This window comes from Lacerta agilis, chromosome 11 (assembly GCF_009819535.1).
Source record: "Lacerta agilis isolate rLacAgi1 chromosome 11, rLacAgi1.pri, whole genome shotgun sequence".
Classification (NCBI taxonomy): domain Eukaryota; kingdom Metazoa; phylum Chordata; class Lepidosauria; order Squamata; family Lacertidae; genus Lacerta; species Lacerta agilis.
The window spans coordinates 19,376,231-19,386,731 of NC_046322.1; the positions used below are offsets into that span (position 1 = coordinate 19,376,231).

At 43.3% G+C, this 10,501-nt stretch overlaps 1 protein-coding gene across 1 annotated transcript; it reads left to right on the plus strand.

Moving 5' to 3' along the window:
• Positions 1–1,616: 1,616 nt before the first annotated feature.
• Positions 1,617–9,892, plus strand: MRPS30 (mitochondrial ribosomal protein S30). Its single transcript, XM_033164329.1, has 5 exons — positions 1,617–2,239; positions 3,344–3,489; positions 5,092–5,197; positions 6,313–6,489; positions 9,394–9,892. The coding sequence occupies exons 1-5, from the start codon at positions 1,642–1,644 to the stop codon at positions 9,660–9,662; spliced, it is 1,296 nt and encodes a 431-aa protein (XP_033020220.1). The 5' UTR covers positions 1,617–1,641; the 3' UTR covers positions 9,663–9,892.
• Positions 9,893–10,501: the final 609 nt, after the last annotated feature.

Consider the following 10,501-nt stretch of genomic DNA (forward strand, 5'->3'; position numbering starts at 1 on the left):
ATCTACAATACTGTTTTATTTATTTTATAGTACAGTACATTGTTTATTGCTTTCATTTTATGGATCAATGATCTCATAAGATAGTAAAATTCATGTTAAATTGCTGTTTTAGGGGTTGTTTTTAAAAGTCTGGAACAGATTAATCCATTTTGCATTACTTTCTATGGGAAAGCATGCCCTGGTTTTGAAACGCATTGGTTTTGGAACAGACTTCCGGAATGGATTAAGTTTGAGAACCAAGGTACCACTGTACTGATTTTTAATTGTCTTTCCATTGCTTCGTTTATTATCCTGTATTTTATTGCATTACACTTTGAATTCAAATAGTGAGGCAATAATATACCATATGTAAGGACTTTGGCAAATTTTCCAGAGGGGATAGAGAAGTTGGATGCCACACTGCTGGATACCACTGACAACAGACTTAGCAAATGCAAGAACAAAACCGTTACCTGAATAGCTAACTTTGGAAATGATGGTAGCATCCAAAATCCTCAAGAAATGCAATGGGACTGGATCCTCTGGAGCCGATGCCTCAATTTACTTCAGCCCCTTGGCAGGACATTCTGAGTCACTCCATAGGCATGATCTAATAATTACTTTGTGAACTCAAGGACTGACCTTCCATTGGACAGAAGGGCACTTTGTCTGGATTCTACTCCTGCAGGAAATTGTGCAGTGCCTTCACTGTCCTGTCTGCTGCTACTTCTAGCCACCAGCTGGCCTCACCTCATCTACCTGCTCCTACTAATTCTATGGCAGTATGTTCCTAGCACCTGCCTCTAGCTAATGGTAATACCACAGCAATCACTGGTGCAGGTGTGGAGTGGGGTGGGGCATTTTTCCTTTGTATATCTTTATTTTTTATTACAGGTGGGTAGCCGTGTTGCTCTGCCATAGTCGAAATAAAATAGAAAATTCTTTCCAGTAGCACCTTAGAGACCAACTGAGTTTGTTCTTGGTACCAAGAACAAACTCAGTTGGTCTCTAAGGTGCTACTGGAAAGAATTTTCTATTTTTTTTTTTTTTTAGATTTACATGGAAATGGTTTTGTTTGCATACACTTTTTGATGCGTTTTGTGTGCTTATGGCTAATTTTGTTACAGTTTGCAGCCATGTAAATCAATGGTGGTGTTTGTTTTATTATTTACTAAATCTGTATACCGCCCTTCCCCGGAAGACCACAGGGCGATCCACAACATAAAAATACAAAACGGGGACACTAAGTGCATTAATAAAAACAAGAGTAATCCAATTTTTAAAAAAAAAACCTTCCCTCCCCACAAACACTTCTAAATAACGTATCATTTATTAAATTTGATCAAATCTTTTATTACATGCTGCAAGCCACCTCGATCGCGGTCACAGAAATGGAAAAGTTAGCATACAAATGGAACTGTATGACGCCGCTGAGGCTCCAATCCCACACGCGTCCGTATAAGGACAACGAGCATGCGCAGTCGCCGGACGCCGCCCCTGTCTCCTGCCAAGCCTCGGGGGAGCCCGCAGGTTGCCCTTCTCTCTGAGAAGCCTTCGGCGTGAGCGGGTCACGTGAGGGGCGCTCAGCCAACCGCGGCTCCCGATGCGCCCGGAAGCGGCCCTCCCCTCTCCTTTCCCCTCCTTCCGTTTCTCGCGGGCAAGATGGCGGCGTCCAGGGGGCTACGGTTACTGCGCGACGGCTGGCCGCGGCGGTGGCTCCACGCGGGCCCCTCGGAGGCGCTGCCGGTGCCGAATCTCCTCCCTGCCGCCGCCGCCGCCCCGTCTCTTTACCCTCCGGTGGTGGCGTCCCTGACGGCGAAGAGCGCGGCGGCTAAGCAGCGTCGCCGGGAGCGCTTCTACCAGGAGATCCACGACGCGCCCTCGGTGGAGGAGAAGCTGCGCATCTACGGGAAGCGGCAGCGGCGCAAGTACGTGGTCTACCCGCAGACGTGGGCCGTGAACGCGGACCGCTGGTACCAGGACTTCACCAAGACCGTCTTCGTGCCGGGGCTGCCCGGCCCCGTGGCGGCGGCAGGAGGAGCAGCAGCAGAAGAAGAAGGAGGTGGCTGGGACCTGGCCGACCTGCGCTCCGTGGTGTGCGACGCGCTGCTCCAGGAGTACTTCTACCAGCGCAAGCGGAGCCCCTTTCTCTTCCGCGACATCGAGCAGGGGCCGTCCCCCTTCCTGACGCAGCTGGCGCTCAGCCTGGCGGCCCGACTGGCCAGCGCCAACCCGGTGCTCGGCTCCTCCTCGGCCCTGGGTGCGTGTGTGTAAGCGCCATGCGGTTGGCAGTGGAACACGTGTCCGTGTGCATGTGTGAGAGAGAGAGAGAGAAAGAAAGAAAGGGGTGGGTGGGAGAAAGGTATTCGAGTAGTCTGAGCTGTTGGCTTCCAGGAATCAAAAAAAATGGAAGGGGGTTTCTGTCAATTTCATTATATAACTTTATATATTCTTAGGTGCCAGGCAAGAACCTTTCCTCTAGAACCAGGACTTTTGCCTTTAACCATTTTTGTCCTTTTAGAAGTGGGTGGGATGTATTCAATGCATTTCTTTTCTTTATTTTCACAAATAATCATAAATAAGAATAAAAATGTGCACCCCACCACCAAAACCATTCCGTTGTAGCTATCCAACCTTCCGAAATTTCAACACCTCTTGCGATGGTTTGACCCCTTTCAGTTTTAACAGGACAAATTCTACAAACACCTTCTGTATCTCCTCAAAATAATTTCTCCTGCACATTCCCCGTCTTACCTTAATGGCACATGTTAATTTATCATTAATAGCCATATGCCTATCATTAATAGCTATATCCCATCAATGTATTTATTTCCCCCCTTGGTTTTAATGCATCCATGCAGGGTAAGCTGCATTGGGTAAGATAAAGTGACTCACAAATGTAATATTAATAATCTAGTCATGATCCCTGGCAATGTGTGGACTAAGGAGGAATGTGTGTGTGGGGGGGGAGGTGTTACACTTTTAATCAGTTACACACATGCATAGCAAATAATTTGTGAAGCATAGAGATGCATAAAATCCCCTTCTTGTACAGATCAGAGATGGACGCCATACATAATTCCAAGTAGCTTCTGTTTCGTTGGCGACATTTATCTAGCATTGTCTAGTATAGGTGCTTCTAGTGTTGAAAGTACTTCTACAGCTTCCATCAGTTGTAGTTTTACCTGATTTGCTGTGATTTTTCACATATTAAGGTTCAGAAGTCTGCACAGATATTCAGCATGTACGTGTGCACAAAAATTGCTATGTGGTCATGCATACATCCTTGACTACAGGCATGCTTAATATCTCTCTGGTGGGCTCTTGACTGCAGGAGGCATTAAAGACACTCTTGTTATTTCAGACCTCAAACCAGAAGTAAATTTCTATTGGCTGCGTGGTGAGACAGTGGTTCCTCGTGGACATCGAAAGGGTAGAATTGACCCACTGAGATTTCAGATTGATGATAAACCTCACTGTCAGATTCGTATACAAAAACAGCTTTCAGAGGTATGAAGTCCAATTTCATAAAGATTAATGGATTTACTATTTCTGGTTACTTCAGGGGTTAGTATTGACCCCTAAATAGATCTCTTCTATTATATACCACATTTTGAAGTCTACAGTTTAATTAAATTGAATATGTGTCAGGTGAAATAGCCCTTGTTATAAAGAAATTAGACTATAGCACAGTTTCCCCGAAATGCTTGATAACTAAGGCACATTATTTTTCCAAATTAAAACTGGAAAGTGTATAACAGTAGTAACTACTTATCCTTAGAAAACCTCACCCCCTATGTTTTGCATAACTCATTGATTTGGGTGTGTCATCTGAATGGAAGGAGATGGATGGCTCATGCAAAGATGCATTGTGCAGCCCCCCCGTCCCCCCGAGGGCTGGTACTTCTGCAACATCCAATATTGTACAAGCGGACTCTCCCTTTCTCCCATGAACTTTCCCCATGCATCCCAAATCTGCTGTAGAGGCTCCCCAACCCTCCAGAAAATATTTTATGGGTACTCAGAGGACAGCAAGGGAGAGGGGGAATCCAGAATGAATGAGATGTTGATATACTATAGATAACCTCCCCTTTGGATTCATAGGAGCCTTCTTTATTTTCAAGTCATATTGATTGGCTAGGTGGCTAAACCTGCTGTAAAGTGAGTTGAGTGGTATGAAGCAGTACAGTGTTCGAAACTCATTGTTCTAAGTGCATTTTGCGACAGAGAATGTCATTAGCACGAGCAGCTTCTGAACTCTGGGCACAGTACTGCAGCTAAGATTTCAGATTAAAGCTGCAGAGTGGAAGCAAAGGAGGACCTTTTTCTGCCCACCACTTCCAGCTATTCACTGAAGACTGGAGAAGAGACCTTCTTAAGAATATTAGCGGGGTGGGCAGGGGAAGGACTAGACCATGTGAAAAATGAGCATAATATTTTAGCTGCAATTCATTCATTTTCAGCTTTGTATTCTTGTTATTAAAAAGTGCACCTAGACATTCCGTTGTTGCTCCCATAACCTAGGTTTAAGGTGCCATTTAGCTCCTACCTTTCATATCTCAGTTTCTAACACTGAAGCAGTAGCAGTACCTCAATCAGGGAGAAAAAGGGAATTAAAAGGTAGGGGAAAGTGTGGTTGTAGGTCTATGCCGTGGTTTGTCTCCCCTAAACAAGCTATGAGCAGTAGGCCAAGAACAAACCTTGGCTACAGCTCATGGTTGGTTTGGAGCAAGGCAAACCATGAGCCTGGTTTGTACACAGTAGTAAGCCACTATGTATGCTGATGTCATAGCATCATGAAATCATTTGGGAGAATTACATCTCCCCTTAGACAATCATGTTGGTGGTAAATTACAAATTGCATTGTAATTTAGATCAAATATCTACTGGTAAGTGGCAATAGAGCACCCTTTTATCATCATTAATAATAATAATGTTATAATTGTTTTTAAAAATAAGGGTTTAATGTATGTTTTAAATTTTGTATGTTTTTATTTTTTGTAAGCAGAAGTGGTATAAAGCAGGGCATTTTTTAAATAAATAAATAAATGCATAATTCTGTGTGATTATATATCAGTTTATTGAACCGATTTTCTTTTTTCTCCCCCCAAGTTTGTGCCCCTGGACTATGTGGCTCCTGGAGATATTCCTGTTATTAATGTCTTGCCTGACAAGCTTCCATTGTTCAAACGACAGTATGATAATAAAATATTTATAGGTAAGACTGCCACATCAGAATGCTAATCTATAAAGTCTCTACTCAATGTATTTGTAGACGGATACTTCAGATGCATAATAATTTAACTTTAAAATGTCTTTATGCTATAATTCAATATGAACAAAATATAATTCATGCTATTCTTTTCAGTGTTTTCATGTTTATTTTTTTAACAAAATAAATCACTTTGCAAGAGGACTTCAGCAACTCATGATATTAGGCATTTGCAGGTAACCTTTCAAGTTGCTTTCCATATGTTGTATTAAACCTTATGGTCAATCTCTCAAGTGGGCCACTGTTACCCTGACATTCATTGGGGTTAACTGGCTGAAATAACAGTGGCTTTCTTAATACACATAGCAGTGTTGAAGTTGAGTTGGCATTTAAACTATGAATTTTGCAGCATGCAGTTCATTGTGTAGTTAACTTTGCTACTGTTTTATACTTCGTTTGATTAGGATGCCTAATCTTGTTTTTTTGGAACAAATTATAGCTGTGACTCTCTTATATTGGCATAGCGTGCTAAGCCAGTGCACTCCTGCTTTCAAAATGGCCTATGCACTTTAAAATTACTCCTTGTTTGAAGTAGATGTTAGATATTTCTAAAGGTTCACAATCTTTATCTAAAAGGTTTGTTAGTTGGCATCAGTCTGTCTTGGGGAGACAATGGAGGAGTGCACCTTTGAGAGTGAAGTCAGACTGTTGGAAGGTTACAGCACCTGCTGCGGCTGTAGAGAATGATACCGGAGAGACCTGTTTTATTGCAGCTGGTGCAGATGAAGGCATCTGTTGTGCTGTTGCAGATGCACCATGGAGTTTTGTCTCTCTGCGCTCCTTCCACCGGTCATTCGTCCTCTGGTCTTGGCTATGGATGCATGACCTGGTCATCTATACATACTGTGTTCGTCTGGAAGGGATATAAAACAGCTGCATTTTGTATGGCATTGTGTTCATATTTAATTTTTTTTTAAAAAAAATACCTGTAAGCATCACTATATTGTTAAGAAATTTGAAGATAAAACAGCTAAGAAATCCGTTATTGGATGAATTGGTACTTTTATCTAAGCATTCTATGTGATAAAATCTAAAACAATTCTTTCTCTTGCCGGATTTAGGATCAAATGTAGCAGATCCATGCGCCTATGGGCATACGCAGTTTCATTTAATTCCCGCCAGGCTGAAAAGGGACAGGCTTATAAAATTGAATCTCTTCGATCAGGTTGAAGTTCCTTGCCGTGCTAATGCAATTGCAAGTCTTTTTGCTTGGACTGGAGCACAAGCAATGTACCAAGGTAGGTCAATAGTTAAAGATGATAACCAGTGTTGTAAGAAATAGCAAGCTCACAAATAAAACTTTTAGAAGATGATACAGCCATGTGATTTATCTTAGCCCTATTAATGCATTCTGAAGCATATGTGAATGTGGAGTGAGTATGTGAGCATCAGGCATGCCCACTCCGCACTTGGCCTTCCCATGTTGAACTGGAAGATCTGAAAGAGGCTTGTAAATACTTCTGATGAACATGGTAACAAGTCTCATTGTGATTGGGACTTTTATCATACATGGTTCATGCTTGCTTGGGATATTGTATATGCGCTTAGCTGAACAGGCTTGCAAAATGCCTTCAGGTCTTTCCTCTCAATACAGAAAGGCTGGGGTGGAACAGATACACCCAGTGGGGGGGGCGGAGAAGTGAGGTGGGACTAGTATCTGCACTTGAAATCCATGAGAAAGTTGTTGGCATGGTCTTGCAAATTGAGGAGGTGAAGGGTGTTGATCTGTGAGCAGCTATGTCCCCTTGTAGAATGGGGAATATCTTGTATAGTGCGGGTGGCGCTGTGATCTAAACCAGTGAGCCTCTTAGGCTTGCCGATCTGAAGGTTGGCAGTTCGAATCCCTGTGACGGGGTGAGCTCCCATTGCTCTGCCCCAGCTCCTGCCAACCTAGCAGTTTGAAAGCATGTCAGTACAAGTAGATAAATAGGTACCATTGTGATGGGAAGGTAAACGGCGTTTCTGTGCATTCTGGCTTCCATCACAGTGTTCTGTTGCACCAGAAGCAGTTTAGTCATGCTGGCCACATGACCAGGAAAGCTGTCTGCAGACAAACACTGGCTCTTGACCTGAAAGCGTGATAAGCGCTGCACCCCATAGTCACCTTTGACTGGATTTAACCGTCATGGGGTCCTTTACCTTTTCCTTACCTGTATAGCTCTTAGTTTGTGCTTTTGCCGCTTTAGAAACCATGTCACACAAGTCTCTTGGTTCTTGCCAGACATAAGGTGTTTTATTAAGGCTATTTCCCCTCTGTCAAGAGTCTGGGTGTAACCTTTGATGCCTCTCTTTCTATGGAGGCACAGGTTGCAACCACAGCAAAGGTGGCATTTTTCCATCTCCGCCGTATTAAACAGTTGGCCCCCTACCTCTCTCGCCCTGATCTGGCCACAGTGATCCATGCGACGGTCACCTCCAGACTTGATTATTGTAACTCGCTCTACGCGGGGCTGCCCCTAAAACTGACCCAGAAACTCCAGCGGGTGCAGAATGCCGCGGCGAGGCTCCTTACCGGGTCTTTGCCGCGGGACCATATTCATCCAGTGCTTTACCAGCTGCACTGGCTCCCGGTGGAGTACAGGATCAGGTTTAAGGTGCTGGTTTTGACCTTTAAAGCCCTATGCGGTTTAGGACCCTCGTATTTAAGGGACCGTCTCTCCTGGTATGTCCCATGTAGGACCTTAAGGTCCTCAAATAATAAGCTTTTGGAGGTCCCGAGCAACAAAGACGTTAGGTTGGCCTCAACTAGGGCCAGGGCCTTCTCAATATTGGCCCCGACTTGGTGGAACAGCCTATCACAAGAGACCAGGGCCCTGCGGGATTTGGCATCTTTCCGCAGGGCCTGCAAGACGGAGCTGTTCCACCTGGCCTTTGGGTTGGTTTCTGTTTAATATTTACGCTTCATCTTTTATTGGTGGGATATTTTTGAGATTGAGACCTGCAGTTTTAATTGAATTTTTAAATTTGTATTTTAATCTGTTATTTTAAATTGATCGTTTTTATGTTTTCTTGCTGTGATTTTAATTGATGTTAGCCGCCCTGAGCCCGGTTTTCTGGCTGGGAAGGGCGGGGTATAAATAAAATTATTATTATTATTATTATTATTATTATTATTATTATTATTATTATTATTATTATAGGGGGCCCTCTTTGTTGTATGTTGCATGACTGACGGCAAAGTTGGAGCTCTAAACCAGCCTTCCTCAACCTGGTGCCCTACAGATGTTTTGCACTGCAGTTCTCATCAGCCCCAGCCAGCAAAGACCAGTAGATGGCAGAAGCTGTCCAGGACATCCGGAAGGCACCAGGATGGGGAAAGCTAGTGTGGCGGAATAATGCCTGGTTCATAATGGGTTAACCTATGACTCCCATGTTAGGTAGGTGTTCCCTGGGAGGCGGAGCTAGTTGGCATTCTAAAAGGAGAGGGAACAACCTTGAAAGGCAGTTGTGGGTTTGGCAGTTGGGGTTGGAGGTTTAGAAAGAGAAACTGCAAGGTTAGGCTTTTGGGAATGGGAGGAAAGGTCCTTACCATTGCTAAAGGGATGCAGGAAATATTATAGCTAAGCTGAATTACATGAGAAGAAGATTTGTACCAGTAATAACCCAAGACATCCATGTTTTCAAGTTACCTAATAAAGTTAAATGTGCTTAAACGTTCGCTGACTGTGGCAGTGTATCAGTACCTTAAGAGGTGTGACTAAGAGGAGAGAACAAAGCTTTCCTGTGGAAGAGGAAACTGTTTGCTTATTCTCCTGTCATGCAGAGGGCTGGACAGTGAAGCCAAGTGTGCCACTTATTTGCCTAAAGCGAAGGCAAACTGCAGTAGTTGGGAACCCTGGGAGGGAGATCCCATAGGTGGCAAGAGGTTTTCAAACGTAGAGCCCTGAGGTACCCCAGAGACAACTCCCATATGAACACTGAAGGATTCATCCTAGTTGTCAGTGAAACCTAGGGAGAGTCACTGTTGGGGAAGTATCGAAAGGGGAGGGAATAGGATCCCTCACAGCTAGTAAGCTATTAAAATATGCAACCTTTTACAATGGATCTGCAATGACTTTGCTTTTAAAGACTTGCTTTTTTGTTGTTGTTGATAGGAAAATGCTTTTGTTTAGCTGCTGCTTTTTCCCTCCCCTCTCCCCCAGGATTCTGGAGTGAGGCAGATGTGACCCGGCCTTTTGTATCGCAGGCTGTGATTACCGACGGAAGATACTTCAGCTTCTTTTGTTACCAGTTGAATACCTTGGCTCTATCTGCTGATGCTGATAAAAATAACCCAAGAAAGAATATTTGCTGGGGAACTGAAAGTAGGCCCCTGTACGAAGCAATCGAAGAAAACAACGTGAAAGGATTCAATGATGAAATTCTAGTTCAGCTGGTTAAATTTCTCTTAAACAGACCAAAGGAAGTATAACATGAAATTCAGGTACACCTGAATCCTTTCAAGATACTCCAATGCCTAAAGTGAAATTTTGCCTGGACTGTCAAAAGTGCAATCAATTTAAGCACTATTCCTATGTTTGGCTCTTTGGATCAATGAGAGCTGTACAAGAGCACTGCTGGTGCTCTTAAGTGCTCTGGCTGATTTATTTGTATGGCAATAAACACATTTACATAGCTATTTAAATGAAATAGCAAGACCGATATCTTTTGTGTGTGTTGTCTTGTGTTAAAATGTGGTTCTGTCCTCAAAGGAGGACGCAGATTAAATCCACAACTATTAGAAACTAGCAGCAAGAGATTTCACTCCAGATACTGTATTGCGGTGTATCTTCTCTAGTTAAATAGAATTTTCAGAGAGTGCCACGGATAGCACCCTCTAGTTGTTGTTCTCCTTTCTCTCCTGAGCCATCCCCCTGCTCCCAGACAGAGCGATCACACACATGCATACAAACATACATATTTTCTTTGCTTTTCCATGGTCAAGTCCTGCTTTTCCATGTTCCAAGTTATGCAATCTGCAGCCAGAGGTTACATTTTCCTAAGAATTTGTGTGGTAAAATTGTAGAAGAAATATAAAAGCAGAAAATTGATCAAAGCAGAGCAGTGCTACAGAGCTTTAATTAGTGTTTAAAAGGCAAAACCATATACAAGTGTGTTAAAATACAGGCAGTATATTGCAGGTTGACCCCCCCACCCCTGATGAGTAATACAAGCATATACACAAATCTCTCCTACGTTAATAATAATAATTTATTATTTGTACCCCAGCCACTCTGGGCAGCTTCCAACAGAGATTAAAATACATGAAAA